At 44.4% G+C, this 21550-nt stretch overlaps 1 protein-coding gene across 1 annotated transcript in view; it reads right to left on the bottom strand.

Annotated features, from left to right (window-relative positions):
• OSBP (oxysterol binding protein) overlaps positions 1 to 21550 on the bottom strand; it is a 1428945-nt gene that overhangs the window by 669098 nt on the left and 738297 nt on the right. The window contains exon 7 of the mRNA XM_069628826.1: positions 18038 to 18169. Coding sequence (XP_069484927.1) covers positions 18038 to 18169 — 132 coding nt within the window. The remainder of the gene's footprint in view (positions 1 to 18037; positions 18170 to 21550) is intronic.

Raw genomic sequence — 21550 nt, 5'->3', positions numbered from 1 at the left:
AGGATGGGAACGTGGAAGTATGCATCCTCCAGGTCCAACGACGATAGAAAGTCGCCTTCTTCCAGCTGTCCCAGTACGTGCTGGAGGGTGACCATCCTGAACTTTTGTGATCGATGCATTTGTTCAAACGACGAAGGTCCAGGATGGCGCGCCAGCCGCCGTCTTCTTCCTGACGAAGTACCTTGAGTACACCCCGGAGCCTCTTCGGGACAAGCTCGATGGTGCCTTTCCTGAGCATCGCCCGTACTTCCAACAGCAGTTGCGGGGCGTGATTTTCCTTCCTGGCCACAGGTGGAACGTGAGGGCACTTCTTCAGGAATTCGAGTGTCCTCTTGCCAGGGTATCCAGCACCCAACGGTCGGTGGAGATGGACGTGCACACGCCGACGAAATTCGTCAGCCGGCCTCCCACCGGGGTGTTTCGGTGGGGGCCCGAGACCACGGCCGGTTCAGTCCTGCTTGGAGGTGGTGGCCTTGCCGCCCTGGCCACCTTGCCGACGGCGGCGAGGCGCTCCCTGCTTGCCGCGACCCCTGTAGGCCTCCTGAGACGAGGAGCGTGCCGCCTGGCGGTAGGACGACGAGCCACCAATGGATCCCTTGGAGGCACCCTGTCTGCCTCCGGAGCTCCGAAAGGGCCGTCGTTGCTGAAGGGCTCCTAGGGCGCGGGCCGTCTCCGTGTCCTTTTTTATGGCTTGGAGGGATTCGTCCTCCGCCTTCCCGAACAAGTTGCTGCCGTCGAACGGCATGTCCAACACCCTGGTCTGGACGTCCTGACGGAAGTCGGTCGCCCGGAGCCTACCCCGTCGTCGTAGGCAAACACCGTTGCCCAGCTGGCAGAACCCGGTATCGGCAATATCGGTTGCCACCGTTATGGCGTGGTCCGACGCCACCTCGCCCTCTTGCAGTATTTCCAGGGCCTCGGACCTCTTGTCGTCCGGCAGGAAGTCCAATATGGGGGCCAGCTTAAACCAGAGCTCCCTGTCGTAACGGGCCACGATCGCCAGGGCGTTGACCGCTTTGATCGTCGTCGCCGCCGACGAAATGACCCACAGCCCCATGGCGTCCAACTTCTTTCCTCGCCGTCCGGCGGGGAATTCGCTGTCGAGGCTCCTGACCCCGCCGCTTTCTTTGCCGCCGCCGCCGAGACGACCGAGTCTGGCGTCGGCTGGGCCCTGAGGCACAGGGGAGCGGTTTCGGGACCCGGTACTTCTTCTCGTACCGGTCCCGTTTGGCTGGTGCTGTGGAGGGGTTCTTGAGAACCGAAAGGCCCTCCTCCCAGATGTCATCGATTAGGGGCACCGCAATGACCGTCTTCCTCTTGGCCTCCCGGTGCTGATAGAGGAAACCTTCCTTTTTCTGCTCCTCCGGGCAGAGCTGGAACAATTCGGACGCCCTGGCGATCATGGCGTGGAATGAGCCAATCTCGTCGGGCGGCGAGGCCCCTTGCGACGGGAGACCCGTTCCATCGTCGTCGCCCTCAGAACCCGTCGTCGAGCCCAACGCACCATCTCCCGACTCGTGGGAGGATGAGGAGGGAACTGTAGGCCGTACGGGGGCGAGCGGAGGAGAGGGTTGGGTCCTCTGTCGTTTGTTCTGAGGACTTCCCGACGGGCCAGGTTGCGGGTCCTTCGGCCTGGGCCGTGGGAATCTCGTCCTTATCTCAGAGCATAAGGACTGGATGGCCGACAAAATGGCCGCCGAGCCATCCTGAGGCCTAGGATCCGGCTGCGCCGGAAGGGAAGGCCGCTTTTCCTCACCATCGTCGTCTTCCTCGGTTATCTCCCGAGGATCTTCCTGACAGGATCGAACCTTCTCGAATTGGACTTCGAGGTTCCTCACGGCCTCGGTCAGTTCCTCCTCCAAGGCTGACTCCGAGCTCGAGGAGGGCACCGTGCCCCCCCTCGCTTCTTCCATCATGGCGGCCACGACGATGGGCTGAAAAGAGGATTCCCTCCTTGGCAGCAGGGAAACTCTAGTCCCGGAGGCGGTCTCCGCTGGCGGTGTCTCTGCCGGCTTGGCCAGAGTCACCGCGATAGCCTCGATAGAGGCCTTCGCCTGCTGGGTAGGGGCCTTGACCACCTTAGGTGCGTCCCGGGCCCTCTCCTTCGGGGGAGGGGCGACACCTCGCTCCCACTCTTCCGAGATCGGACGGGGCTTCTCCCGAAGCTTACCCGGGGTCTCGGACTTCCTCTTCCCAGAACCGGAGCGTTGGCTCGTGGTTGACGGTGCCGGGGAAGGTGCGCCCTGCCTGGTGACCGAAGAGCCTGACCTTTCGGCGCTCCCGGAGCCAGCGGACTCGCGGCGCTTGGCCTGGTGTTGGGCCCCCGTCGCCGGGGCGCCCGCACAGGACTTAGAAGCCCGCTCGGACGCTTTCTTCTTCTTCTCACCAGTCGAGCCCTTCTCCAACCAGCTTGCGAGACGGGATCGACGGTCCCTCATGGTCCGCTCCGACAAATTCTTGCAGAACTGGCAGTCCTTCTCTACATGAGTCTTGTCCCCATGAAGACAGTAGAGGCATCGCAAATGTTCGTCTTCCTTAAACACATTTTGCAGCCCGAATCCAGGGCAGCTGCGAAACAGCTTGGGACCGGGTGACTAACTTGCATCCTGGGCCATCTCGCAGTAGGCCGCAAATCTTCTGGAATCCTCCAAGAAGTTGATTTGACGAAATCTTCACCCTTGAGGGACGTAGGAAAATCCCGCAACGGGTAGCCGTTAACGGGAGTAGAAACGGTGGAGCTTGAGGCTCGATTAACCGAAAAAATGTGAAAATTCACCTGAAAAAGCGCGAAACACGCAGTAGAAGCTCGAGAGCTAAGCACGAGGACTCCCAACACTTGAACATGTGGTAAAAATCTGAAGATGGCTGCCAGAGGCGGGGCTTAGGTAGAGGGCAGTCATTGGCTGTGGTCAGTATGACGCAGAGATCAGCGATTGGTTACTACTACGAAAGAGAGCAGAAACGAAACTGATACTGATTTTTTCTTTACCGAGGATTCCCAGCCTGACGACGGGGAATATTCATGAGCATGTGAATCCATGCCAGACCCCATGCTGGAGAAATATATATATATATATATATATATATATATATATATACACACACACACATACACACAAACACACATCCCAATCAAAAATTCCCTTAAAGTGGCACGCAAGTCTAATAGCGGGTGCTTGTGTCGGTCAGGGAAACCGTATGTCTATGCAAACAATGCTGTGTTAAGAGAAGAAAGTGACGGAATGAACTACTCCACACAACTCCAGAAAACACAAGCACTCAATCCCAAATATAGTACTTAAAAACATAACTTATTAGTAATACAACACAGTCATAAAAACAATAAAAGTCAGCATGGACTTACTGAACTGGATGTAAAGCTTCCAGGCCACTGATCTTATGCCACGCGTTCCGTCCCTTCACGGGGACTTCATCAGGCTAGTCTTACAGACTCAAACAACCAGGCTGTTTTTAAATTGCTCAAATGGGAAACAGAATATCACATGACTCTGGTCATGTGGCCACTTTCATATTCACCTTCAGTAAGGTTTAACAGATCAGCCATTTTAAACTAGTCAAATCCCAGTTACAATGGGTTCGGTTTAAAAACTTTCAGTATATTTATAACTTGTATTCAATTAACAATACCTTTGTAAGTTTTAATTTTAGTTTACAATGAAGCCCAAAAGATAAAATATATTTATAAAAAAAAAACCGATGCAGTGCATCCTGCACGGCCGTGATCTAGAAGGCTATAGCCTGTTGTAGCCATAGGACTCGTAGCAGCAAAAATCCTACTCCTTCATAATTTATATACCACATGTAGAGTAATTCAGACATACAGCCCAAGTGGGCAATCTTTAAAGGGTACACTATCTGATGCCCCTAATTTAAGTTGCATACAATCTGATCCAGCAGATAATATTAGATCAAAACCTTTCCTAATCACGCACAAGGAGGCTAGGAATTAACAAGCAAGAAACACAATACTCATTTTATATGCAAAGATATTGACCAAAGTGCTAGTGCATGAACAGATCTCATGGAATCATACCAGTACAAGGATGAAATCAATCATTAAGGCAGTAAAGGATCACATTGCTAAATTGCATAGTTCAAAGCAGCATCGTTCATCTCAAAGTGGGACTCACCAACAACTATATATTGAAATACAATTTTAGATTGCTATTCAATACGATGTAAAGAGCTTGAAATTGTAATCACCACTAAATCTGTGCAAACCGCATCTGAATATAAAGTGTCAGTGCTTAAGTGCATGGATTTATTAGTCTCCCAAAAGATGTATAGCAAGCTCTTCCCCAGCATTGTGATTATTAGGCTTTTTCGTATTAAATGTAATAATCAGTCTTGATTCTATTCCTCAATTTACATTCCCTGTTCCCGCTCCTCTTGTGTAGGGGAACATGAGCTAATGCAAAAAACGTAATCCTAGTGGCATCATTTGAATGTTTTTCCTTAGTGCAAGCCAAAAGATATGTCTCATCTTCATTAAGGATGGCTCTGTAATGCTGCAAAATCCGCAATTTCAAATGGCAAATTGTAGACCCAATATACATAAGATTACACAGGCACACTATTTGGGTTGTGTGGAGTAATTGGTGCCATTCATCCGGTCACTTTATTCTCTTAACACGGCATTGTTTGCATATAAATATATAAATACACACACATACATTCTACAACTGAAATTTCCCATCATGCCGACTATCTACTTCTTGCTGAAATTACACAAGAGTATGAAGAAACCCCCGGGCAGACCGAGTTTCACCCTCAGCAGAGCCGTTCTTGAAAATGTCTCCAAATATGTCGATGAAACATTAGATATGAAGGCAACGAAGTAACAAAGGAAACTAAGAGATAACAAGGATTTCCTCAATAAAATCAATGGCATTCCATGGCAATCCTCATTTTTGTTGGCCATGTTAGATGTTGTGTCTTTATACACCTCCATAAAATAATCAGATGGTTTGAGAGCGTGTGAATTTTTCCTGAATACAAGATTGATGAATTTCTTGAAACATGGCAAAATGATCATTGAGATGATTCATCTATGTCTCACAAATAATATTTTCCTTTTTGACAAAGATTACTACACCCAACTTCAAGGGACGGCCATTGGCACCACCTTTGCTCCTTCATAAGCCAACTTGGCCATGGGCTAGCAGAAGCCAACTTGACCATGGGCTGGTGGGAGAAGTTTGCAATGTGGCATCCTGACAAAAATAAGTATACTGACAAGATTGTGCTCTGGCTGCGCTATATTGATGACTTGTTCATCATATGGCAAGGAAATGCTGATGAATGGTTGGCCTTTGTCAAAATTCTGAACTTGAACACACTTAATCTAAAATTCAAAGAAAGTCACAGCCAGAAATCCATTTTCTTTTTGGATATTCTTATCAAAGATGATCAAGGGGAACTAATCACTGAATTGTACAGGAAACCTACTAGCTCTAATACACCACTAGACGCTTCTTGCAACCATCCATCATCACTAAAATGGAATATACCATATGGTGAGCTTATACGAATCTGCAGGAACTGCACCAGGATTAAAACCTTTGACAGTGAATGTGCAATAATGGCACAAAGATTCTGCATTTGTTGATATCCCAAAAAGGCTCTTGAACAGGCATTTATCAAAGCACGTGACTGAGATCTAGACTCACTATTGGTGTCAAATTCAACTCTAAATATTGCTGAAGATAAAGTGACGCGTTTGATTCTCACTTATGGAGAAGAGTCAACCAACATTCGCCAATTCATGAATCGACATTGGCACATGCTCAAACTTGATGAACACTTTTGGTGTACCATTGGCGAGAAAGTAATCACCTTTCGGAAATACTTGTCCCTCAAAGACAGCTTAGTGTTCAGTTATAGGAGTCCTAAGGAAAACACCATAGCAGATGCATGGCTAAGTAAATGCACTACTGGGTTTTACAGATGCACGAAATGCAAAGCCTGTCAGTATGCTATTAATCTATCTAGCTATCAACATCTGATTTGGGGGAAAGGCATCAAGATCAGGTCACAGATAACTTGAATAACCAGTATGTGGTATACGTCCTCTCCTGTCCATGTAAAAAAAATGGTACGTGGGGAGGACTATTGGTAAACTCAAGATCCTCCAACATAAACGAGCAATCAAGAACATAGATCCCACATACCCCATGGCTCCGCATTTTGTGAATACTCATGGAGGAAAACTGGAGGGTTTCAAGTTTTTTGGTATCTATACAGTCAAAAAACCTCCCAGGGGAGGTAATCATGAACTCCAGTTGCGCCAAATCTAAACTAAATGCATCCTTGACAAAGAAACCCAGTGGGCACAATTTGGACAAGGAATTGTATACCTTTTTGGGCACATGAAGTATCTGCATCTGTTAGGATTTCTGGAACACTGATTTCATCTGTTTTCTTGTTTTTCCTGTTTCTCATTGGTCATCTTCGAAAGGCCCCATGGTATAGAGTCTCTACATCCTTCTAGGTGTAACTATTTGTAGGTCTTCTGTTGCCGAATTGTTGTTTGCAGATATATACTAGGAGTATTTTCACTCATCTACATTCATCTTAGTTTCTTATTTGGAGTATATCATATTTTTTTTTCCTGTTCTAGAGGGAAACTTGTGCACTTAGATGTACTTTTTATTTCATTCAAGTTCTGGTTTTACATAATCGGATGGTATTTTCGGAATGTGAGCATAATTGACTGCAGGCATCGTTAGATGAATCCATTAGCACTATTTGTAATGCTTTGTTCTATTTTGTAGACTCATTAATTTTGAATAAACTATTTTCAGCTCTCTAATGCATCATGCACTTTAGTTCTGTAATTAAGGACCTGGCATGTTTGCATCTCGTGTCTCAGTGCTCTAAATCCCGATCTACTGTCTAAAATCATGTTTGCGTGTGCATTGAGGCTTAGGGGGCAGCTTCTCTTTCTTATAAGGTCGGTATGCATTATGTATTGTATATCTGAATGGAGTTGGTGGAATAAATCTGAAATGTGCAGCACGTTTCAAAGGAAGGGCAATGGACATGTATAGTACATGGTTTTATATTCAGTCAGTTTGTATAGGAATGGCTCTATGTCTGATGATACATTTCTTATGATGTGTGTCTACAATTTTATACCGACGCACTATGCACTTTACTATTCGGCTGGACTTTTATAAAAATTCTGCACTTTGCACTTTATTTGTGAAATATACGGGTAGTGTATTAGACACACAGGTGCCTACCCATATCCTGTTGTAAAGACATAGCAACAGCATTCTACTTTTCACTTTTTATTTCATATGCCATTGTTACATCTTTGTAATTTTGCATGACAATATGTGGCTGACTTTAAACAAGAAACCATTTTTGTACTTAATTGTGAACTACGCGAGTCGCTCAGTATGACTGTCTGTGCTAAATTGTACTTTGCACTATACTCCAAGTGCAATTTCAATGTAGTAAGAGGTTTTTATCCAAGTAAGTCTGTATAGGAATGGATTTGCACCAGTTGATATATTTTTCACTTTAGCAAATGGCTGTTGCACACAAAAAAAACTAATTTCACTATGCACTTTATTGGTGAAAATGATGTTCCGTATATTAAACTCCACATGAGCCAATTCGTATCCTGCTGACTAATGCCTTTTGCAATAGCACTTTATTGCTCATTTCATGTGCAATTGGCCATTGGTATGTCCAAGCACTATGCACTGCAGAATGCGGATTTATTGGCACAGGAAATGCACTTTGCACTGTATTATATAATACATACGTTGCTTGTTAAATTTCATCTGAGCCTAATTGTATTCATCACTGTATTACAGTGTATTTGGATTGTTTGTTTACATGCCAGAATATTCAGGGATGTCATACTAATTAGATGCACATAGACATTCCAAGATGTCCGACACACAGCAGCCAGAACTAGTGAACTAACTGAAAGTGGGACTTATCCATCTCGCAAGGAACATAGAGATGTAACACAATAAAAAAGTCCTATCTGTGTTTTCCTCACATGTGATCAAGTTTGTTAACTGCGAAACGCATCATTGCGTGGTTTTACCTGACCTGATTATACCTTAATAAACTATTTTGTTGCGGAAATCTAGGATCATGGCAGACTGTTCCTTGCAGATCGAGAGATTTTGCCTCGTTCCGCTGCTCTGGGGAGTGCAATCCAAAGAGTACAACAGTACGCGGTTTTTATACATAAATATATATACACAAACATACAAATACATACATAAATATATACATATACATTGGGATGAACTTGAGATGCAGTGTGAAAATCATGCACCCCTTCTGAAAAATTGTGAAGAAATCGGTAGAGGGCCTGAAGGTCACCAATTTGCCTCACTGGCGTTACGGCTACTAAAAAGGCAACTTTTCAGGATAGGAATCTTAAATCGCATCTATGGATGGGTTCTAAGATGCTGCCATAAGTGCTGACAAGACGGTATTCAAGCTCCAAGCAGGTACCAAGTTTGGTGTTGGAGGGAAAGTACCCCTTTGAGCAAAACCTTGATGGCTCGGTCAGTGATTACTGAGGCCCGATCAGGCAGAGAGGTGCGCTTTAATGGACGAGTGAGATAATCCTCTCAGGCAGGGTAACACTTGGTCTACAGATACGGTCAGTGGGTCTAGTTGAGACGCTGCACCCCATGTGGTAAAGCAGGCCCACTTCTTGGCGCAAGTTAAACGGGTGGATTGAGCCCTAGAGGCTCTGATGACATCCCTGCATTCCCTGGACTGCTCCAGATTTGCCAATTTGAGCTGCTCAGGAACCAGGCCTGGAGTGACAGACTTGCCGGATCATGATGGAGAATGTTGCCTTTGTTGAGTCAGCAGGCGCTGGTGCGGCCTGAGGCGAAATGGGCACCTCTTGCGACAGTCGCATGCGTGTCGGATACCAAACTTGACTTGCACATAACGGAGCTACAAGATTCATCTGGCATGGTTGTTCCTTTATCCTCCACAGAACTGGTGCTAAAAACAGGATCGGAGGGAACCTGTAGAGGAACCGCCCTTTCAAGTCAGGTAGAATGCATCCCCCAGTGACTGATTCTCCGGCGTCTCCCAGCTGATGTTATGCTCTTACTTGAACCTTGTGGTCGAGTGCCCAAATCCATAGCTTTTGCGCTTCCTCAGAGATAATTGCTGCCTTTGTGCCTCCCTGCTAGTTTATGTAATCTATGGAGGTTGAAAGGGCAGTGTGAGGAGAATGGCATCTTCCCATGAGCCATAGGTTTGTATCCATTGGGTGTCCGGTGTCTCTTGAATTGGACTCATTCATGACCTACAGTTGGGAATGAGGTATACATGAGGACATCATACCCATGCGGTATCTGAACGGACGTACTCTGGTGGAGGCATTGCAGAGAAACCATGCAACCAGCCCTAAGCCTGATCGTTATCCTTTCTGCTGACGGTCGTACTCTGGGAATGTATTTACCTCCGCCACGAGAAAGAGCAGTTTGAGCAGGTACATGGTTGGACTTGGTCTCGTTAATGGAAAAGCCTAGTGTTTCCAGCATTGATGTTTTTGCGACTGCCGCAGCCGTAAACCTGTGTGGGCATGCCTTCTTTAGCCAGTCTAAATATGGAAACGCCTCTATCCCTGTTCGCCTGAGGTGTGCTGCCACGGGGCATTTTTTAAAAACCCTTGGGGCCGATTTGAGGCCAAAGGGGAGCATGCAGAACTGAAAGTGTGTGTTCCATATGGAGAACCTGAGGTATCGCCTGTGTGCTGGGTTAATGGGAATGTGAAGTACGCATCGTCCAAATCCAAGGTTGCCAGGAAGTCGTTCTTATTTAACCATGGGAGCACCTGCTGAAGAGAGGTCATCTTGAATTTGATGTGTCCGATGAAATTTTCTAGGGCCCTTAGGTCTAATATTGGGTGCCAGTGTCCGTTATTTTTGATGAGAAAGAACCCTTTTACTTTCTGGCCCTGAGGTACAGGTTCTATAGACGCTTTTTGCAGAAGGCTGGTCTACTTCCAGTTTTAGATGCTTCAGGAGCTGGACCCTTCGAGCTTGTGGAAGTAGACAAGGTGGTGTGGCCAATACATTGTATTGTGTGTCCGTTTTGTACCGCTTGCAACACCCATTTGTCAGACGTCATCTTCAGCCAATGGTGTATGTGTTGACTTATTTGCCTTCCCACATGGGTCAATTCTGCTTAGCCTGGGCCTTTGCTTGGCCCAACCCATACCTGCCTCTTTTCGTGGAGTATCTGGTTGGCGATTGCTGGCACCTGTTTCCCACCTGATAGGAGGTGGAAGGCTACCTTTGGGTCTTGTACGACCTGTTGTACCTTCTGTATCTTGCAGTAGAACCGCGAAAGAAACCAATGGTGCAGAAATCCTCGTCTTTATCCTTTAGCGAAGTTATTTCTCTAGCTGTGTCCGCATCAGATTTGATGCCCTTAAGGTGGTCATCTATCCTTTTGCAAAAGAGATCTTCTCCATCAACGGGCATGTCCAGAATTTGGGAATTTCGGTGTCCTAATCCAGGCTCGTCTCCAGAAGACCGTGCCATGGGCCATTTGCCCGAGTCCAGATTCAGTCAAGTCCACAGCTGCATCGATCATATGATCGGATGTCGCCTCACCATCATTTATTATAGCATTTGCCTCTTCTTGGTATTATGCTGGCAGATGTTTCGCCAGCTTAGACATTCTCATCCAGAGCTCCCTGTCAAACCTTGCTGTTGCTGCCAGCGCGTTCGCTGCTCTTCCAGTAAGCGAAGCTGATGATTATACCTTCCTGCCCATGACTTTCAATTTGTAACCTTACTTATCTGGAGGAGTTGTCAATGGTGATGAAGGGTAGACTAGCTTTTTCCTTACTGCAACCGTAATCATAGAGTCAGCCTTTGGGTGTCCCCTCAAGCAAAAGGGGTCTGTATCAGGCACCTTATATTTATTTTCTGCACAGGAAACCAGGGCGGCAGTAGATAAGGGGGTTTAATAAAATGTTTTCCCCACCCGCTTCCCATATCATATCTAAAATAGGGATGGATGTCACGGTCTGCATTTATCCCTATGCTCCTAGAGCACTGACTTTCTCCTCACAGGAAACTTGGAGATGGAATAGTTCAGTCAATTTAAACATGAGAAGGGGGGTCAATTGCCAATGACGAGGAGATGTGCCTCGCTGTGGAAACTCGGTACCAACTCTTGTCGGTGATCTACTCCTTTTTCTCATTTCCAGTCTTCTTGGTGGTGGACCACTCCCTAGTCTTGTGGTTAAGGGTACTAAAAGGAGAGCTCTGTCTCCTTGGAAACACCTCCATGATGCTGGGCATGGGTTGTATATGTGCTGGGTAAAAAGGGGTGCAAGACGTCCTCTGAGTTAGGTTGCCAAGGCAGACTGTTCTCTTTTGGGGTGTGCATGGCCCTTTCCGGTACTTCAACATCCAAAAACACCTCCTGGAGAACGATATCTGGAAGTTCCACCATCTCCTTGATAGGTGATCATTTTATGGTACTTGCTAGGTATTGCTAGCAGCTCATCCTGTCTTCATGCCATGGGCGGGGCCCCATCAGGCTGAACACTGGAGGTTTTCTTCTTACCCTCCGTCAACAGGGATTTTTCCCGTCGACGATATGTCCATAGACAATATTTCCATACTGATCTTCGTGGACGGGAACTCCGTCAACGGGCTGCTGGTGGACGGTTTAGTTGATGACCGCTTCATAAACGAACAATGTTTCTTTGTTTCTGACAAAGAGGACAATGTTTTGATTGTGGATGATGACATTTTAACTATCGTTGTGGACGGACCTCAGAGGATGGCTTAGGCATTGACGGAATTTCTCTCGTCGATGCATGGTCACACATTGGTGGTGGTGCCTGCAGACAACCGTTCAGAGAATGAGGGCTTTTTGAAAGGTTCCTTACTGATGGTCGGCAAATTCTTTAATTTGAGGGAGAAGCCTAAGCTATGAAGGAGGGAGAAGGCATAGGGGATTAGTCTAGGTGAGCAGTCACCAGATCAGAGTTATGAGCTCAGTTGAGCCAGTCCAGATAGAGAAACATTTGAACTTTATTTCACCCCCTCAATTTCCCCATATGTGCAGCCACTACAGCAAACAGCTTGAAGACACTTGGGGCTGTGGAAAGCCAAAGGGCAGGACCTTGAAATGGTAATGAGTGTTCCCAACCATGATCCTCTGGTATATTCATGTGCTGATCCATCCAAAGCACACGAAATAGGCATGCTGAAGCTCCAAGGACACCAGGGACAGCAGCCAGTCAAGGTTGGTGTTTCAGTACAAATTCAGGAGCCGCAGTATGCAGGGCCATGTCCTTTGGTACGACAACATTTTTTAAAAATGCCATATGTTCCTAATTTAATACTTCACCTAAATTCTCACATCTTACTCCTAGACATATGGAAGCTCTTTCTGATGCAAAGCTGCTGAAAATCTCTGTGTGCTGAAGCATTTAGCCTGTCATTTATTTAGTGCTATATTAAACACTGCTAACTTAGCAGGAGGAACACATCTGGCACAGGGGCAAACATGAAGAGTTACCCTTTTTCTTGAGTCAAGGCATTTATGGGTTAAACTAATCCAGAAAACATATACAAGCAGAACATGAAGGGGAAAAGAAAAGAGTTATGTAGCTGTTTTATGCGTTACACTTGTGTTTTTGACACAAGGAAATTATGGGTCAAATACATTTAGGAGCACATAGGAGCAGAATATTGAGGGAGAATAGATGCTAGTTTTTAATCCATTTGTTTAACAGGACGTTTCATTAGCATTATAGACCGCATTAATAGCACAGGCATTAGATACTAACATCTATCACACTCAAAGCTGGTCTTTCTTCACATTTATTCATGATGGCTTTGCCATTGCACTTTACGAGGTCACAAAGAGGAGTTGTCCATCTTTCTTATCCCACCCTAGGACATAATAAAATAATGCTTGTTCAGGTCAGTCACAGAGACTTGTATGCTATGTTTTGCAAGTATAATAGCATTGTATGATTGAGTTCACAAATATAATTGAATGTAATTATACATATCATGTATTCCTTTTTTTAGACGCACGATGAGCACATGAAAGACATCCTGTGGGATGAATGATCTGTATGAAGAGCAGATGCAAAACACGACACTTAAAGGTATAATAATAAAAGTAGGATATGGAAGAGCATTTGTTCACTCCTTCATACATTTCTAAGTTCAGACACCCATGTTCTAACACAACTTTGGACGTATGTTTGTTTTTGCAGAATTAACATTATTGCATGAGTCACTGAGCTTCCTGATACTGCAAACTGCCTCAGGAAGAAATTCCTTCTACACCTTGAATGAGTGAAACCTATCAGGCGTGGCAGAGTGACTAGCACACTTTCCCTGGCTTTAACTAAAATTATAAACAAGGAACATCACATTACCAGGATCAAATATCCAAATGGTTATTATGTGTGTGTATAGATATTATTAATGGTTTACCATTCCAGATGTGCTACACAATGGATGTAGGCATACAGGAAGCAGCAGGTCTTAATTTGCGACTTGAAATTAGGGATAGTTTTAGTGTTTATATGTTGTCGTTTTTGATTGTTTCATTGATGCATATTGTAATAAATAAAAATGGTTTTGTAACACCTCGCATTGAGGTCTATTGTGAACACAGGCATCAGTCATGCGCGTATACACCTAGGTGAATACTTTTGTAGCAGTAAAGCTTTGTAAGCACAGCATATTCCCTAGGTACACTGCCCAATGTAGACCAAAAGCTGGGTATGCCCATGTTATAGTAGGCAAGTCCTCATCCTCCATGGAGTGGGAGGGACAGCTCCTCTTTCTGGAGGGGAAAGAAGAATGATGCTTTGATGAATCTTTCAGCAAGTTGGTAGTCTTGCAGTGCTTTTTCTCCTTACTGTCTTCATCAAAAGAGCAGGCAGTTACCTCTTCAGTCTCCATGACACAGGCTTTCTTGAAGGAATGTTCTAGAGCCAACACTTCAAAGGAGTGCATTTCCTACCCATATGAAGAAAAGTGCATTGGTTTTTAAAACGCTCCTGGGACCTTAAAAGTGCATGGATTGACACAATCTGCAGTCATCTGCAATGTGCATCAAGGCAACAAAGGCATACCTTGTGAAGAACTAAACAGACGTTTGAAGCCACAATCTGTGCAGGGCTTTCAGATTACCCTTTGGGAAAATGCCAGTAAAAGCTATTGGCATTCCTGAGCAGCAGAAAGAACAAAATGAGGTCATAGGGAGCTGCAGTGTCCTTATACACTGCCCCGGATATCATATTCAGTGTTATGGGTCCCACATGAATCACATGTTTCCCCCCATGTTTGAAAAGGTTCCCAAAAATAGCTGGCATGTCAAAAGATATAAAATATAGAATCTGAGAGGAAGGAATACATTTTAACTTGTTGCTGCTCAGGATTACAGGGCACATGCAAGTTCAGCTTTGGCGTGATTCACCGATGGTGGTTGGCCCACTCACTAAAGAATGTTTATCAATTGCCTAGAAATACTTGATGGAAATGATCGTCAAAGCATAGATCATTCATGATTTTAGTCAAAAGAGAATGTGTGAAATTTCTGTCCATATGCTATCTGAGTCTTATGGATCAGGCTTGAGAGTCAGGATTGGGATGTTCGAGGATGCATCTCAGATTGATATTTAATCCATTTCCCTGTTTTAAATCATCTGTAACTCAATAAGGTGGCTCCTCCTACTCCTTTAAATTCTGTTCTGAAAGAATGCAGTGGCTGCAGGCTCACTGCAGTAATTTCTCTAAAGTTTAGATGAGGTGTAGAGAATGGCAGTGATTCACCGGTCTTTGAGGTACGGCTGTGTGATGGCATAACTCAGTCACTTAATCAAGCCCAATCCTTTTCTTTCTTACAAGTAATATTTACTGATGCCACCAGGGCGCGAATTTATGACAAGGTGACAGGCCCAAAAAAACAGACTAGAGGAAGTAGATAAGCCCCGAAGACTGGTATTACTACCTCCTGTGGAATAATGCATACTATTCAAGAATGTTTCAGTTACTTCGAAATGCTAACTAGGTCAATAAAAGACTATACTCCTGCAACTTCCTTTCCCGCCTCTCTCTGACGGCCTCCATTGACCCTCTTCTTCCACCCACTTTTGAGGCTAAGAACCTCTGGGTCATCTTCGACTCCACGCTTTCCTTTCGTCCACACATCTCTGACATCTCTAAGAAATCAAACTACGAACTGCACCCTCTCAGGGGTATTCTTCCTTTCCTCTCCTTCCCTCATAAGCTCTCCGTCTCTAGAGCTCTGGTTCTCTGTAGGCTGGACTACTGTTACAGCCTCTTTCTAAATCTGCCTGCCACTACTCTTCGTCCTTTTCAACTCATCCAGAACAGGACTGCGAGACTTGTCCTTGGCCTCAAGCCCAGGAATAGTATCTCACCAGCCCTGAAATGTCTTCATTGGCTCCCAGTGGCTGTAAAGATTAAGTTCAAGACCCTGTGCATTGGCCAAAAGGCCTTCTGGGGCCTGGGTCTACAATACCTTCAACTCTCCCTTCGGAAATACCTTCCTACTCAAGCTCTTCACTCCTCCAACTCCCTCAGGGTCAGTCGCTTCTTCAATAAAGAGTTGATGGTCGATCTCTTTCTTCGGCTGGGGCTTCCCTCTGGAACGGCCTCCCTGCCTCTCTGAAACTTGAGGAAAACCATCTTCAGTTCTGGAAACACCTTAAGATATTCCTTTTTGCTTCTGCATGCTCTTTTCCTCTCCCTTGCTGATCTGCCTGCTTTTGCACTGGGCACCAGGCTACCCTCAAGGTTTGGGCCCAGTTCCCTGCCCACCCAGCTACATATCTGCACTGCCCCCTGGCAACCCTTGCACTAGGGTCTGCATCTGCAACCCTACAGTCCCCGACCTGCATTTTTCAGACACCTGTGTCTGTGCTTAATTATTGCACCTGTTGGCTGAACTGTCATCGTTTTGATCACTTGTTCAGCACTTTACACTCCTCCCCTTCCCCTTGCACTTTCCCCCCTGCACTTGGGCGTTCTCAATGTCACTGGGCCGAGTAAGATCATTGTTTTGTCCTCCCTTGTACCCCTCCCTTGCCTCGTCATGCTCTGAAACACTTGTGCATAGGTGCGATATAAATAAAATATATCTAACATAAGAACACTTCACCCATAGCAGACTGTTCTCTTGTACTTCGTTTAGGGCCCATCTGCTCAATCGTGGGCTGACGGTACAGGACATCTTAACGTTCACCACAAAAATAAAACCATAATTCACAGGTTACATAGATAATGTAACTGTAATGCCCTAAATTAACATTCATTGACAGTACCCCTTCATTGATATGTACCCACAAGTTCCCTGTTTGCATACTTCACACCGTCAAACTAACGGAAAGATATTCTTTGCACAGCATTCCATAAAGACTGAATTCATTAATATTTAGGTACAAGGTCTAATGCGCGCGCACACACACCATGTACTTCCAAAGATACAGATCACAAGATTAGCAAACAACTGGTAAATCACAGAACCTATTCACTTACCTCTCGGTATCTTGAAATAGGAACAAATACTGAGATGAATATTAATTTTCACAAGACTCTTAAGCAGTGAGATAAAGGTAGTCCAATTGCCTAATTTTCTTTTTTTGTGGATAAAGCGCATAGCGTTTTTCTATCAGTATGAACCCAAAGATCTTGCCATTTAACATTAAATGTGCACATCATAGTATTTAAGGTCATGGGTCAGTCCCAAAGAAGAATTAAAATATCTACATTGCTCAGATGAATTCCTGGCCAGTTTAAGTTCGCCATGATTTAAATTGGATTTTTTTCTATTACATGGTGATCTGATCTTTGATTGGTATATTCCTTTTCAGGGCAATTTTATTTTTGATTAAAGCGCGGACCAAGCTCTAGAGCAGTGGAACGCTGTACAGAATGTTTGTAGCCAGCATTTGGGCATTTTGCCCTTACCTGCCAGGTACACTTGTGTGCTACATGAATGCTTTGTAGAGGATACATGTGGTCTTTAACAGTATTCTGGCCTGGAGAGGAAGCCAATGTAGTTTGCGTAGGATGGGGGTGATTCGATCAGATTTCTGTGCACCCGTAATAAGACTTGCAGCATGGTGGACTGCCTTTAGGGGGGACAATTGTACAGGTGGGAGGGAGTCCTGTCAGGAGAGCATTTCCCCCCCATCAATGTGCAAGACCACAAGGGCCTGCACTACATTCCAAAAGTCCTGCAGCAGGATGAAGGGTTTGATTTTTTTTAAGGGCAGAGATTCAGTTTTGGGCCTTCTTGGCTATGTTTTTCTGGAAGGACAGGCTGCTGTCAATGGTGAAGCCTAAGGATTTTTGCTCAGTCCCACAGTTGTGGACTCAACTGTTGAGGAGACCCATTACTTCAAGTTAAGGGCAATTAGTTGCTTCCTACACCTTTGTCCTTTTACAAAAGCTCCTTCAAAGCAGCCGCACAATTCATGACTCAAGATAAATATTGCCAATTTGAGGGAACATAGCTAACCTAGCATTTTGGGGCTGTGCAAACGACTGGCCAGTGATAAGTTGTCACTTACCTTCCATAAAAACTGGTGATCAACTCTGTATGATTGGCTCCTAAGCATCACAGAATATATTTTAGCTGGTGGATTCATCACCGAGAAAAGTAGTAGACCTTTTAAATGTGCATTTTATGCATGTGTGCCCGTTGATCTCAATTCTTCCCCCTCAACAACAGGTTTTATTTTAACTGCTCGCTTACCATTATGCACTTGCAGATAAGCTACAATTTTGGGTTTTGCTCTCAGAGTACTCTGACCCTTTACACTACCTTGTATGTATTGGCATCTTCAATAATTTCCGCTTTAGAGAACTCACTTCTTTCCTTCTATCACATTCAGTCGCACATGGGTACCAGGAGCTTAAACAGCTCTTAGCCACTCAGCTAATCTCTTGCATCTCGCCTCCACCGTAAACCCCCACTCACTGCACTTTCAATATCTCACCGGCATAGGAATCTTTGAAAGCTCTTTTCCGATGCAGTTCTTCATGATGCTCCACAGATTCAGGCTGTAATTGGGCTTTTGGGGAATGCGGGTTCGCTTTTCCTTCTTCATATCTTCTTGCAGAGGCTTGTACTGTGGAGAAAGGAGGTAGGGATGAGGATATTCCATACCTTTTTATGCTGATAAAGAGTAACTGCATGACTGTTAAAGACAACTATTATCAAAACATGCAAGTAATGCATCCAATCATGAAAACAAGCATCTCAAAGGCCCAGCATGGGAATTAATCTCTTGCTCCCAACACCACTGCAGCTACTGCAAATGCTTCCATAAATACATTTGCATTCACAACTTTTTAAACAATTCAGCAAGTTTACTAATAATGAAACAGCAGCAATCTATCTGACCATCCTTGGCAAATCTATGCTGTATCCTAGAGCATTATTAAAAATCTCCTGCCTCACACAAGTGAAATTATGAAATTGCCCAGCAGCATAACAAGATACTTGGCAGTACCAACTACTCTCTAAAACAGATTCAATATCCTCAAAATTTGCTGCAGTGCCGGACTGCGATGACCCTTTGCAGTACAGACCAATTCACTTGTACATGTCATCAGCACCATCATATGCCCAGGAACAGCTAGACAACATTGTGAATCGGAGAGACTGTTTTAAAACGGCGGCCCGGAGATGGTTCCAAATCCTTGTGCACTCTGTAGAACTCTCACAGTCCAGTAATGTGTATAGATCGAAAAGGGGGAAGTGAATGTTTGTCAGCCAAATAAATTTAGCTTGAAGCACAAGCTCAGCAAATAGGGAGAAAAGTTCCAACATTGTTGCAGCAGAGTAAGAATGAATACATTCGCATGAAGTGTAAGAATTGCCAAAATGTCAACTCACAATGTGACCAGAACCAAACAAAAATAAGCACATCTTATGCTAAAATTCCTATAATCTAATTTAATTTTCCATTACGCTTTGCAAGAGTGTGCCCTTCACCACAGAGGCAGTTGCACTGTACCCAAGGATTTCCTCACAGGTCACACCTGGGGTAGGAGGAACTTAATGCAGCACCACCCACGGGGTGTCCAAATCAAAAACATTCTGGGACTGGAGATGGAATAATAAATGATCCCATCCTAGAACATTTAGGGGGGAATGACTATCACCACCAGCATTATTCATTTTCTCTTCAGGCTTCAGTTGTAAAAACATGTAAAATAATGTTGTGCTATGCTTGGTGTAGAAACTACCCTGGGGCAAAACACATTCCAGGGCACTCGAAAGGGGGGGGAGGGGATGCACAAACTAGAGAATCATTATGCGCACTGAAGCAGAATTGCCCTGCGCCTACCCCATAACACGTAGGAGACAATTTCCTTTTTTACTGTTGTGAATTATCAACATTACATTTCATCAAACCTCTACACATTTTTATCTCTAAAATAACAAGCATTTTCACTTTAAATAGTGTCTCATTGTATACGAAATGGAGAGGCAAAGAATGCTCTAACAACTGTTTAGCATTTATGTATATTTATTCTCTTGCTCAGATTTATTCTCTTGCAACAGAAGCATTAAAAATAGTCCACAAAAAGCAATCCCTAAAATCAACAATAATGTTCTTGAATAGAACAGCAATCTATTTTTTTCCTAATCATGTATAGGTATCTAAGGACAATCAATGTGCATAGCCATCTAAAGTATTGCAAAGTAAAAACATTAGTGATATCTGGATTGGCAATGTTATGGTATTTCTTAGTTATGTTATGGTATTTCATCCACTGCATAACCTTTCAATGGAAGAGCTGAACACCATCAAAAACTCAGCTAAATTAATGGCAACATCATAAAATCAATCTAAAAGCATGAATATGACTACAGGTAAAACAGTAGCAAATGACATGTTGGATTCCTCTCTTCCATCCACCAATTCACGTAGGAGTGCAATTATTTTAGCAAGAAGAAATGAAAGGGATGCCAAAGGTCTTGAAATGTGCTCTATCAAAACGTGCGAAACAACTTGGTTCAGTTATTTCCCAAAAATGAGTGAAAAGTCAAGTGCTCAATTGAGAAGCATACAGCATGGCCACTCACTTTCAATACTGTAGACAAAAAAAGAAAGGGTAAAAAATAGATGAGAAAGAATATAAGTAAACATGAACATGACCATTGAATTTAAAGCCAGAATTCAGCTTCACCTTAAGCTGGAAATTCTATTTGGACCGGTTCTGGTCCCACATTGGCAACTTAAATGATCGCTCTGCTTGCCACTAACTTAATCTTGCTCACCAGATGTACAGGAAGGTCTGTGCCACCACGACCCTTTTGGAATGCTTTATACAGGATGTGATCTGGCCTTCAGTCAATCACAAGATAATTAACCAATGCCAACTTCCATTTTCTAAAAAAGATAATAGTGCATTCATGGTTCACACGGCCCATGTCCTGTGTTGCAGTTTCATGCTTTGATCCTTCCCATTCTAATAAACACCCTCTTTGGACGCTTCCTCTTCTGCCAACTTCCAGCCTATTTTTCTTATGCCTTTTCTAATCAAAATGCCTCGAATGCATAGTTTACTAACATATGTCTCCGCATGTGCCCTCTAATTCTCTTTCCCCCTCACCAATCTGTATTTTGAACTTCAGACTCTACCGAAAATGTTCTTGCAGTCTCCAATTCCATTCTTACTGCCGGATAGTCTAAGCATTGCTCTGTTCTTGTACTTTCTGCAGCATTCTATCCTGCTTTCCTCTCTTCAGAACCTCAGTTTTACTGGCACAGTTCTGGACAGGTTGATTTCTGATCCATTATCCCACACTTTTTTCAGTCTTCTGGCTCAACCAATCTCCCCCTATTCACCTATGGCATTCCACAGGGTTCTGTACTTGCTCCTCTCTTGTTCTCTATATATACCAGCTGCCTTGCGCCATTCCCGCCTCCTTTGGAGTCTCTCATCACCTGCATGCTAATGACTCCCATACCTCCCTCTCCTTTTCTTCTGAAATTCATTCTAACCTTTCAGTCTGTCTACTTGCCATCTGGTCTTGTATGGCCCCTCACTTTCTTCACCGAAATACCTAAAAAACGGAGGTGATTTTCTTTACTGCTTCCACTACTCCAGCGCTTTCTCCTCCTACTTTCATCTCATACCCCCCTCTTCTATTACTGGGCATTCTCTCCAGACTCCTCTCTCTCCTTTGATTCCCAAATATTTTCTATTTCTCGATAATGTCGGCACCAGCTGTATAATATACAGAAGGCTCGCCCTTTTGTGACCACTCCTGCCACTAAACTACTCATCTTATCGCTGGACTTTTCCCATCTATTCTATTGCTCGTCTATCCTCTTTGGCCTCCAGATGTACAAATTTGCCCCACTACCCTCAATATATAATACTTCTATCCGTCTTATTTTCTCTCTATGTCCTCGAAAATCAATCCGCCAGACTCTGTTCCCCCCATGCTGGCTTTCCTTTGAATCCCGTTTACCGTTTCATTTTCTCTGTAT

This window comes from Ambystoma mexicanum, chromosome 12, assembly GCF_040938575.1.
Source record: "Ambystoma mexicanum isolate Mex_15411 chromosome 12, UKY_AmexF1_1, whole genome shotgun sequence".
Taxonomy (NCBI): domain Eukaryota; kingdom Metazoa; phylum Chordata; class Amphibia; order Caudata; family Ambystomatidae; genus Ambystoma; species Ambystoma mexicanum.
Note: the sequence above shows the minus strand (reverse complement) of the source record. Positions and strands in the feature narration are given on the sequence as shown.